This window comes from Dermacentor albipictus, chromosome 3 (genome assembly GCF_038994185.2).
Source record: "Dermacentor albipictus isolate Rhodes 1998 colony chromosome 3, USDA_Dalb.pri_finalv2, whole genome shotgun sequence".
Classification (NCBI taxonomy): domain Eukaryota; kingdom Metazoa; phylum Arthropoda; class Arachnida; order Ixodida; family Ixodidae; genus Dermacentor; species Dermacentor albipictus.
This window is the reverse complement of record NC_091823.1, coordinates 103,250,105-103,261,580: the sequence shown is the minus strand read 5'-3', so window position 1 is coordinate 103,261,580 and position 11,476 is coordinate 103,250,105. Positions and strand designations below refer to the sequence as shown.

At 51.2% G+C, this 11,476-nt stretch overlaps 1 protein-coding gene across 2 annotated transcripts; it reads left to right on the top strand.

The window, feature by feature from the left end:
* The first annotated feature begins 374 nt into the window (after positions 1-374).
* LOC135913776 (optomotor-blind protein-like) lies at positions 375-6,501 on the top strand. 2 transcript variants are annotated; one of them, XM_065446430.2, is made up of 5 exons: positions 375-1,286; positions 2,089-2,189; positions 2,314-2,432; positions 6,076-6,221; positions 6,323-6,501. In XM_065446430.2, the coding sequence occupies exons 1-5, from the start codon at positions 568-570 to the stop codon at positions 6,324-6,326; spliced, it is 1,089 nt and encodes a 362-aa protein (XP_065302502.1). In that variant the 5' UTR covers positions 375-567; the 3' UTR covers positions 6,327-6,501. The 2 variants fall into 2 exon arrangements, with proteins under 2 accessions (XP_065302502.1, XP_065302496.1); XM_065446424.2 differs by having other exon boundaries at positions 398-1,286; positions 6,371-6,501.
* Positions 6,502-11,476: the final 4,975 nt, after the last annotated feature.

The following is an 11,476-nucleotide window of genomic DNA, read 5'->3' as shown; positions in this document are numbered from 1 at the left end:
CGATTATTGTGGTCCAAGATGAGCCGCGAAGGGAGTAAACTTTTTTTTAAAGAATGTGGCCGCCGATTTGGCATGACGAACCACAGCCGCTGTGGCTTGGTCGAACACGCTTGGTCCAACTCCCGTGAACTCGTGGCTCGTCGCATCGCGTGCATTTGTGCCCGCGAAAAGAAAAGCGCGAGGCCAAGCGCCGCCCCAAAAGAGCCAGTTTGCGAGCGAAGACGAAGACAGATATATCCAGAAAACCAGTCATTCAAACATCGCAAAATACCCTCTGGTGCATTATCACTTACCCCCCCCCCCTCCAAGAAAAAGTTGACCAAGCCCAATGCTATTGTAGCCTGGATTCGTGCCAGTCATTCTCTAATTTGATTAAGGGAGGGGTCGCGACAACAAAAGAAAGCTCCGACACAAGTTTTTAGGCTTCCTGCGGTTCGAGGGAGAGGAGAAAATTGTAGACAAGAACCAGGACACGCTCGTACGGCAGAGAAAACCAATGCCCGTGAGCGGGTATGTGCTAAATACTTTGAGGTGATCATCATCATTATCATCATCATCAAAAACGCCATGCGTCAGCCTTCTCGAGTGGTACACTTTCCGAGCACGATATACAACGAGTCACTGCACAGCGAACGGCAGCTACTGAACAGTCGCAGACCAGCTGCAATCGCGTTCGCTGCGACGCACTTCGCAAACGCCGCTTGTGCCTCGAGGATGGCGTCGTCGGGCCGTGCTGCTGGCTCCGCTGGCGCTGGCCTCAACGCCGGTCTCCCCAGGGACGACGACGTCCGGATGAGCGCTTGCAACGGCTACGCCACGCTGAGGGGCGGCGACTGCGAGGTGTCGGCGAGCAGCAGCAGCGACGACAGCAGCAGCGGGGACGACGACGGCACCAGCAGCGACGACAGCAGCAGCAGCAGCGGTTCCAGCAGCGACAGCGGAAGCAGCGACGTCGCGCAGGCCGGCGCGTCCCAGTCGGAGGACATCGACATCGAAGAGGCGCCGACCGTCTCCATCGTCGCAGCCGGGGCCGCCTTCGCTGCGGGCGAGCCACAGATGGGCATCTGGATTCAGCCGAACGTCGTCCGCCCGGCGGACCTTCCCAGTGACCACCCGGACGAAGTTCACGACTGGAGCGGTTGGCCCAAGTTTCCTGCCAAGAAGGACTTGGATCAGCAGCCCGCGATCGCTCCGAGTCTGCCAGCCAAGGTTCCCCATGTCACCCTCGTCAACCAGCACGAGTTCCTGCTGCCCAGGATGGAACTGCTGATACACACACAGGGCAGGCGAGTGTTTCTTTTGTTTTGTTTTTTTCGGACCACCCCGTCGGCTGCTCGATCGGCATGGGTGTTGGCGCGGCCTATTCTGGGTCGTATGCGCGTACTGACTCGTACCATAGAGCAGCGGATGAGAGGAACGCACGCAGTGTGCGTTCTTGTAGTGCTCGGGCGGACGCCGCTTTCTTCTTCGGAGCTTGCCGTAGTCGTAGCGTCGTGGCGCATTTAAAACATTTATTATTGCGATACCAGTTATGCGGAAAGACGATATGGATACCCCTCGTCATGCAAGGGCACGAACTCTAAACGGTTCGCTTTAAGAAGCATTGCGACCTCGCACCCCACAGGGCAGCGTCCTGCCTTTCATTGTTGGCATGAGCGTTCCGAGCATGCATTAGCGTTCCTGCCGAGAAGCTTCAGTTACCACACCGTGGTGTACATGCTTGTCCGAAAAAAAAAGCAGTGGACAGTAATCGCGGGACGCTATGCATTGATCACGCGTATGATAATCACCGTATCATTTTGCGTAGGTATCCCTGCAGTTTAAACCGATTCAGCAGTGTTGAGAGCAAGCTCATCCAGTCGCCCATGTTCGTCCCTACAGACAGCGCGTAATTCACGTAATTCAGATACTAGGATCAAGCACATATGCACGACCCACGCATATCGCTGTCTGTTCATGTCTTTTACAGCATGGCATCGTGCAATCATCGTGTTTTAGCTGCTCGTTTCGACACATGCTTGTCTACCATCGCGTGACAACGGTGTTCGTCAAAAATGACCGTGCCTCGACCATCTCCCTCGCGTGCAGGTTCATGCAGCCAGCGCCTTCGTTTCGGATTACAAACTTGGTGGACGACTTGCAGTACACGGCCTGGCTCACCTTCACGGATTCCACTGGGAGCGAATGCGGTCAGTGCGACCGAGACGCTACCGTCGTCGGCCTTTTCACCGCCTCCAGAGAGAGAGGCGTCTTTCTTTGCGTTTCTGCGTTTGTTTGTGATGAAGTACGAGGCACGTCCTTGGACTTGTGCAGTTGGTCAGTATTCCCACCCGGATTCACCGCATCCCGGTTCCTCGTGGAACGGCCGTGTGCTGTCGTTTTCTCGGCTGAAGCTCTTCTCCAGCGACGGCTTCACTTCGAAACCACCCCCGGTGAGAGTTAGTTCGCCGCTACCCCATTTTAGCCGCTCTTGTGATTTAAGTTGTCATTCGTAAGTTGCACTATACTTCGCAGGCTACCAGTGTAAAATTCCCCGGTGCCCTTAGCTACCGCCTAAGAGACGCGAAGGCAAAAGCCTAATGTAATTTACAGGAATCCTCCTTCATCCACCTTAATCTTCCTTAATGCACCCTAATTCTCCTTAGTACACCTTAATTTACTTTGGTAATCAATAATAATGTTTTATACACGGCTGGACATGCTTTGGTTCCCTTCTGGCCTTCCTTAGGTCACGTGATATTTCCTGTCCGTCATCACGCGCGCTTGAGACAGGTATCGCCTTATTCAGTGGATCGGCCACATCAACTGGCGACGAGCCGCTGCGGCACTCACGTGACATCATGAACTCTCGCCTCCTCTATTTTGCTCTGCGTGTAGGTGCGCGATGTTGCGTGCTTTTTTCTTCGTCTGCTGACAGATCGGCGCTGTTTTTACGTTCTTCCCGTGAGTCATGCCTTATGATGATGATGATGTCGTTGCCACCAATCATAATCGTGATGATGTGGTCCCTTCTGTTGCGGCGTCGCCGCGTTCATAAGACCAGGAGAATGAGCTACTGGGTGTTGCCTCCGCGCAAATGTAATCAGGGCCCGTCTTCTCGCACAGAATCGGATATGGCGCACTGTCTCCGAAAACCTTTCCGTCGGGACGTCTCGGTTTAGACTCATCATTCTAAAAAGAAAAAAAAAAACTATCGCAAACCATTACAATTGCAATAAGCACGAGCGAGAGCTGACGCGAGCAGACGATAGTACGAAACGAGCGTGCCTGCTGATACCACGTACTAATACGAATCACGCGGTCGGGCGGGTCCGCATAAAACCACTCATCTCCCTCCGCACATCACTGAAGGGGCAGCTCTCATTGGTCTTCGGCGTTCGCGGCTGTCTTGTCGCTGCGGGATGCCGCGAAAAATCGGTCCAGGACCGATCCATCCCGCGGTGCGAAAATGCTGCCACGCGGCAGCTTACGCAGCGTGAACTTGCACATTAACAAAAACCTGCACTCACACCCTTCGCGAATGAATGCCGTGCGCTAGGTCACGCGAAATTTGACGTGAAGCGCACGTCACATTTTAAACAAACACGCAAGGAAATAATGATAAAAACAAAAAAGAGCTCGTTCAAGTGAGCAACGCCATTCCGCAGGACATACTAGCTGCTTTGCACAGTATGCCAAGGCTTGCGACAGTATCGCTGATTGTTCGTTATCGGTGAAACCTGACAACTAAATTGTGAAATAGAAAAAAGAAATGCAATTTGTTGTTTCAGTTTACCCAAAATATTTGACACGAAATATTTACTCGCACGACAGTATACTGTTCGAACTTTTTCGAACATTTTTTTTTACGCGTAGGTTTTCTAGTTTCAGCGTTCGTCACCCCCCCCCCCCCTCCCCCTCGCCTAGTCACGCATCAATCGTGCACCACTAACTGATATCTCTGGCGATAAGTCTTGACGTGCTTCACGACCTTTTGCAAGCTTCGCGACCTATTTAGATGGACCTTGCAAGGTCGACCCAAATGGGTCGCCCAGATCCAAGCGAGAAGTGGCTCAGTACAAGTTGTCACCGACATCAGCAATGGTGGTTATGGGAGCAACGATTGAAGCGCGACTATGTTTGGAGAGAACAAACATTGGGAAAGAAAAAAGCGTTTTTTTTTATTCAAGCGAGACACAGATTCATTCAAAGGAAATAAAATTTGTGGTCAATTTTATATATTCGTGACGAGTTAAGAAAATACAAGTTAATTTAATTTTATCGTTATAATAAAGATATTTCTTTTCAGTTCCCATCGTTACAGAGGGCGTTGACGCCCGTATCACTCGCAATACATAGCAGCTCTTGAAATGTGCGAGAAAGGCGGGCTCGTAAAGTTCACCTGTTGAAATACGCCACCCTCACACGTAGTGCTTTTCTTTTGCTTGTCGACTTTTGTCTGAATTTGGTGACGCAGGTAGCTTCATCGATTCTTAACCTGTTAATCAAAAGTAGTGAGTTACGACCGCCAGATAATTGTTTAGTAGTTTTCGTGCGACTGCACCAGCCGACGGGCTTGGCGTCCGACGATGGGACCAGCACTCTACACTCGAAGCTTTCGTCGGCCTCGCACCCGCCGTGGTTGCTCAGTGGCTATGGTGTTGGGCTGCTGAGCACGAGGTCGCGGGATCGAATCCCGGCCACGGCGGCCGCATTTCGATGGGGGCGAAATGCGAAAACACCCGTGTGCTTAGATTTAGGTGCACGTTAAAGAACCCCAGGTGGTCAAAAATTTCCGGAGCCCTCCACTACGGCGTGCCTCATAATCAGAAAGTGGTTTTGGCACGTAAAACCCCAAATATTATTATTATTCGTCGGCCTCCAAAGAAAGTATGTTCTGTGTAGGAGTGCGATTTCGACAATCGTACGGCTGGCCTTGCGTCGCTTTCCGCGCTGAAAGCGCGAAATGCCATCAAGTCGAATGGCGGGGCATCTGGATATGTAGTTCTAAAGGCAGACCAACAAAACAAATTTCCCGACTTCGAAAACAAAATGACATCATTTCTGTTTTAACGGATATGGCGTCACCTTATTTTTTCTTCCGCCGGAAGTGTTCCCTCGACATGCAGACGGCGCTAAGCCCCATGAACCGCCGCTGAACCGCCATGTTGTGAACGTATCGGCTCCTATATGGAAGCTTCGCTACCAGGCATATTTAAAACCCTGGAACTTTGTACTTCACAGCTTTGAATGAGCGCGCACGTTGCACTAAGACGCAGGACAGGACTGTCGAGTTCGCAGTGTGCGCTTGTTCAAAGCTGGCCCAGCGTCACTTGGGGAAGCATATCGGGAATTTATGACAGCGCGGGTGCTAGAAGTGCTTGCCGTGCTGTCCTGTCTCGTGTCTTGGTGCGTGCCTACGATGGCTTTCACAAGTCACATTCTTCCGAGCCCAGCCCACAACACGCAGTCCTACCACGATACTCGTCGCCATACCTGTTTTCTTTCTGGTCATTGTGGTTTCTCGTCACACCAAAAGATAGCACAGATGACCATGTGTACCCCAAGGAGACAAACACTTATTTTGGTAATTTTCGCTGTTATAACTCGTCGATCAACGGCCGCCGAGAAGTGTCAATTAGGTTGAACTGGGGATGGGTGACCAAAATTCAACCACTCTCAGCCAACATCGTGACACCCAACACCTTATTTTAAGATTTGCCTCTACAGGATAGCTAGTGCAGGAGGTGCCAGGCCGGTTTTGTATTGAACTAAATAACGAAGTGCTTTGTGCCAGTCATGCTGCTGTACACTGCGATTGTTATAACTTCCATCAGTGCAGTTTAGCCTTGTGATAATGGAGTTTAATACCTTCATTATAAGTGGACAGTTCATTCAGGGTAAGTGGGCTCCCAGTCGCACACTACGGCATTGGTGCATCAAGCGGGCTGGATTTGGATTTTTGTACATACGTGCAATATCATACGAATAAAAAAGAAAGGCGTGCATTCTACTGACTAAACCGCGATTTAACACCTGCCTCACTCCAAACTAAACGCTCAATACAGAAACTGCCCTTTTTTCTATGTCTTGCAGATCACTCTAACGTGTAACAATAGCTACCGTATCCAAGTGAACGTTGGAATCGTGGAAGACAGCGGACACATCCTGAGCGCGTCGGTCGTCCGACAGTTTGTCGGTGCCTACTTTGTCGCCGTCACCCAGTACAGCAAGAAATCTAGGTGGGTATTGTGCTTTCCACGCGGGCTGTTATCTTCCCTTTCAAAATCGGTGCACTTAACATTTCCCTCTCCTCTTCTATCATTCTCTTTTCCTTCTACAGCTGATGAAACCACAATCAGAGCTTTATTTTCATTTTTTTTGCTTTTAGTCTCTCGCGTCCAAGCAACAAGGGGTTGAAGACTAAGGCACGATAATATAATGTCAATACTTCGCACCATTTTCACGACTTCCATTGTTTCCGTGATAACATTAATAAAGACATATTTGGCGGTACATAAAGGTCTTTTGTCCTTTTTACTTGTTCAATGACATCCTACATTACAACAAAGACAAACAATGTAATTGTGGTGGCTACTGAGGAATAGAAAAATAGACCTGCTGCATACATGGTCATGCCGCAGTCCAGTTCCCGCCCTAAAGAGAACGAAAGAAAAATGGAAGCGCTCCCAGCACATAAATATGAACACCCTATAGTTCTCCTGCATACCTCACAGAAAATGCATTGCGCACAGAATGCAACCTGGAGATGTAGTTCCCACTAGAACAAAGTTAGAATTCCCAACATGCACGTTATTGAGGCCATTCAACAGGTACAGAGCGATAGCGCCCTCTGGGATACTTTAGTGAAGATGTGATGGCTTGAACCGTAGACAATTACTAGAGAGAACTGTGGCCCTGTCTAAGGGACCGGCAAGCAGGGCAGTCCAGCCAGCATGGGCATGATGGATGACGCATTTGCTTAAACTTCGTCTTTGTGACTTTGCAAAGTGATCGTTTCACGAAGGCACTGCATTATAAATAATTAAACACAAGAAAAATTGTTTGACGGCAGGATTCAAGCACAGGACCTGTAGCACAGAAGCCCAATATTGATATCATTACGCCACGGATGCACGGACAAGCGGAACCACTGCAATTGTCAGGGAAGTGGTTCTTGAGGGGAAGGAGAAAAGGCTAGCGCTATTTTCTGCAACCCATGCGGGAGCACGGCTCAGGTTGCGATTATGCGTACTTGCGGCGTCTCATTATACCCTCTGCGTTAAAGAAAAGTACAAATTGCTTTGAAATATAGGATAATTTAGGCCCAGGTAAATCGTAATAAACGACGCTACAAGAACGTCCGAATCCACAAGCACGACGTTCAGACCAATCCACGTACTACCCATCATTCCCGTGGTGGCTGAACGATCCCAGCGCCAAAGTTCCCTGCAGTACTTCTAGGAAACTCTATGGCTTAGATGGCACCCAGACTTTCAAGCGCAGGCCTTATTTTTGCATCAGCTTGCCATTATGTGAAGGATTTTGAGGGTGTCCACTTGGACAGGGAAGAGGATAGAAGTACAATTAAAGCTCAACATAACGAAACTTAACTGCCACTTTGGGTCCAGATGGAATGACATGTTGCCGTTTACGCACCTCTAACCGCGAGGTAGAGTGTGGTCCCCAAAGCGGAGCCGCAAGATCTTCTCACCGTCATGTTCCGTACAAAGTTAAAGTGCCATAAGATCCTATTGCGCGCTGTGTGCTGTGGCTGCGAAGGGAAGCGTGCGAGGGTGCGGCGAGAGGCATAGGATCGTGCGCATCGTCTTCCCGCGCATGCAAAGGATTGGGGAGACCAGCGCGCGTGCGTTTGCGTCTGTCTGAATGGGGGCAGATGACCGCGCTTCTCTTTTTGTATGCCCATGGCGGTCGGTGCAGGGCCCCAACCCGCTCTGCATGCAGACATCTGTGGCGGATTCAAAGGTGCGAGCCGAGACGGCCGTGGCTTCATGTGGAGTGTTTACTCTCGCGTCTAGTGCTGGAGGTGTGTTCACCAATTTCTTGCTTTTGCTTGAAAGTCGATGACAAGTTTAAAAAAGAGGCCCTAAAAAGTAAGGTTTGCGCTTATTTTTCAGGGCTAAGCTCTTAGGCGCCCGGTCCTGCGGCGAGCGTCGACATCGTGCCTCGGCGTCCTAGTATACCCGAGCGAGCGAGCACAGCGAAGGATGAAATACCGAAGGCGGAGCGCGGATAAAAGACTCCGATAGCGAAGAGATCGAGCACGAGGTGGAAAGCGGGAGGGAGGGGGGAGGGCGCAGCGGAACCATGATGTAGAAAGCGGCGGAGGAGGGCATGGCGAAAGCGTGAGAAGAAAAGCGTAGTGCCGCGTGCAAGACGCGCCCTGCGGCGACTACCGCTACGAGATGGCCCCAGAGTATACCGCGCCCTTTACCGCCCTTATCTCTTCACCGATGGCACGCGACGAGCGCGTCCACCGCTACCATATATGGAAACCAAGCGCTGCATGAGTGGAGGTCTGTCTGCGGCGGCGGCTGCTGTGAATCGCGTCCACGCGTCACCTGCGCGCTGCCTCTCGCGATCTCTCGTTTAGCGATGCAGTAGAGCCCCACTTCGGTCCGTTTGCAACGTGCCGCACGAGACATTGCCAGCGCCAGTCAATATATCGCGAAATGAAAACACCTATACAGCTGCGCTCAAATTTCGCGTCGGGGAGTGTCGTGATCGTCGGTGAACTTTTTTCTTTCAGCATTGAAAGAAATTCCGAACTGTCCGACGAAAATTTCCTACAATTGCAGTATCATTCGCATCGTTTTTGCAGACTGCTGATTGGATCAACAATGTACAAGCCTTACAGCGCCACGTTACGCCAGGTCATGGGCAAAGGGAGTGTGACAGTGAGGTTTTCAAAAACAGCTGCGATATAGCTGACGGCCCATATCCTGTACTTCTCTCTCATCATAGCGCTACGGCAGTATGTCATTTGATGCGCCAAAAAATGCTTTTCAGAAGGCTCGGATGAGAAGCGTTACTGCTTCCTTGTTGGTCTTAAGATAACCCGCAAATGTATTTATGATGCTGGGATCACCAAAGGCTAAGCTCCTGAATATTTCAGCCCTGTCCAAAGAAGCCGTATTGCTACCCGTTCCACACAAGCACGTAATATACTTGCGCATCTTTTTTTTAAACTACCATCAAAATTGGTTTCAATACTCCTATTTTACGCCGTGTCTTTTAATGCTTTAAAAAAGAACATTCGCTCTTTTCTTTCACACAGTGCTAATAGGACAAACTAAATCCAAGTTCCCTTAATTATGTGTGTGACGTGGTATACTTGTGGAGCAAAAGGGTTAACGTGTACACTCTAAGCCGAAAACGGGGAAAAGGGGACTAACGGCAGCCGTTGGACCTTTGGATCAACGGTTAATCCACCGTGCGTGCCGTGTGCAGAGGCGAAGTGTCGTGCGCAAATTTGTGGGACTAAATGTTCGTCCTTGCAAGGTAACGGTCGACGGTGGGGATCAACGGCACAATTTAGTCCTCTGACTTTAGTCCCTTTAGAGAGGGGAGCTCCGTGTCCCTCTCCTCCCTGCCTGGACGGGGTGGCAGCGGGTCATAAAACACTGTCGCTCTGCTGTCATCCCGCCCACACGAAGGTCAACAGGCTTTCGCCATTGACTAACATTTTGGCGGGAATCGGGCCCTGCTTGCGTGCACTCCGGGTAAGCGCGCGCAAGTCGGGTCCCGGGGAGACCACATCGGGGCGTCTGAAGGTGCGTACGTGTTTTTCTCTGCCGGCGGCGGCCCCCTTTGTCCGCCGCCGGCCGATCGCTACTTCGGCTCGTCGGGGTCCCGGCGGGCGCGCGCGCACTCTTCCGTCGTCTCGATATCCTGAGGCAGCGTCTGCCGATCATGCCCCCGTCTGTTCGTCTGTCATTTCTTTCTCGGCTTTTGTTCTCGATTGCCGCAAGGCGTTCATGCGCCGTCTGGGCCGGCAACCGGATACAAGAGGCCGAGACGAGGCATACGGTCGGTTTCTGAGGGAGCTCGCGCGTCCCTTTTCGCCTCTAGGCATTCCAGAACGAAGGCGACGGCCCGTGTTCTGCTCGGGCTACGTGACCCTTTGAAGAAAAAGCCAACCTATTCGAACGCACTAGGCCGGAGTCACAAACAAGAAAAAAAACTGCAACATGTGCTGTGAACAAAGAGTACCGAGCGCCGTTGAGTCCCCTGCCCGGACCCATATGGGTGACAACACCCGATAGAAAACAAAATAAATAAATAAAATGACACGTGCAAACGATTTGCCTGCTTCGCATGGAGGGTTTGTCGAGAACAACGAGAGGGAGAGTGCGGCACCGTCGTAGACATCGCAAATCGGCAGTGCGTGTCGTCCGCTAGGAAAGTGTCGTCTGTTAGGAAAACAAGTTGTGGGGCTCGCGCGACGGCCGCGCGCCGCATTTGGTACGAAATTGCTGTTCTGTCAACAGGCTTTGACGCTGAAATGTCGCACTCACGTACGGTCTGCTCCCAAGAGAATGCACCGCAACGCAACAAGGCAGCCCGTTTTAAAGAAGACGAAAGGAGCCTGCCGACGACACTCCTGAACGGCTACAAGCATATTGTAGAATGCAAGAAAACTTACGTCGCGTCGTTGACCAAGAAGAATCAGACATGGAAAGAAATAGCAAAACATTTGAATGCCAACCACGGGATTACGCGGCGCGATCACCTGCAACTGAAAAAATGCTGGACCAACCTGAAGCAAAAGCGGAAAGAGGAAGCTGCGGAAGAACAGGGAAAGCGCCACAAAACTGGTAAGCGCACATGTTCTGCATGACTGGCTTATTTGGGCTACTTTTTGTTATGTGTAGTCACAGGAGATAAGAAAATACGCTCGCAATCAATCTTTCCGCGACTGCGGGAAGCGCACCAGTACCAGCGCGGGTGCTTCGCGATGAGCAGAGTCACCTTTCCTACTGCGCGGCACACTGTTGACTGAGGAATGCGGACCGGACCTCCGGTGACTGTTTGAAACGTGCCAGCGCCGTAAAACATCACAGCCATCAGCAACTGCAGCATAGGAGGCACACAGTCGGTCCTCTATTGTCCCAGCTTACCCGGATAGGCAACGTAGCGAGAAGTCGCACGGCGTTCTTCGTGAATCTGTAGCGACCGAGGAATTGTTCGTCGTCGTACAGCTCCATCGAATTCCCTCGGTCACGTAGGGTGGGTCGCGGAATTTTCGGCAAGGGCTGCGCCTCTGAAAATGCTGTATCCATGGCGTAGCAAGCAAACTCGAAAGCAGCTAACCTCCGCGCAACGTCCGTTCGGGAGGCTGCCATGTTGGAATAACACACGAAGTCAGTTTCAAGCTAGCCCGGGAGCAGACTTCAAACTTGAGCGGACTTCGACGCAGCCAAGTCGTTCCCAAGTCGTCCGCAAGATCAAGCACGATTTACGACGCGCGGCGAAG

Excerpts from the sequence above, each read along its gene's own strand:
- LOC135913776 (XM_065446424.2), top strand. The coding sequence starts at position 568 with ATGCGTCAGCCTTCTCGAGTGGTACACTTTCCGAGCACGATATACAAC. Across the intron at positions 1,287-2,088 it reads CTGATACACACACAGGGCAG|GTTCATGCAGCCAGCGCCTT; the intron begins GCGAGTGTTTCT and ends CCTCGCGTGCAG. Across the intron at positions 2,433-6,075 it reads TCACTTCGAAACCACCCCCG|ATCACTCTAACGTGTAACAA; the intron begins GTGAGAGTTAGT and ends TATGTCTTGCAG.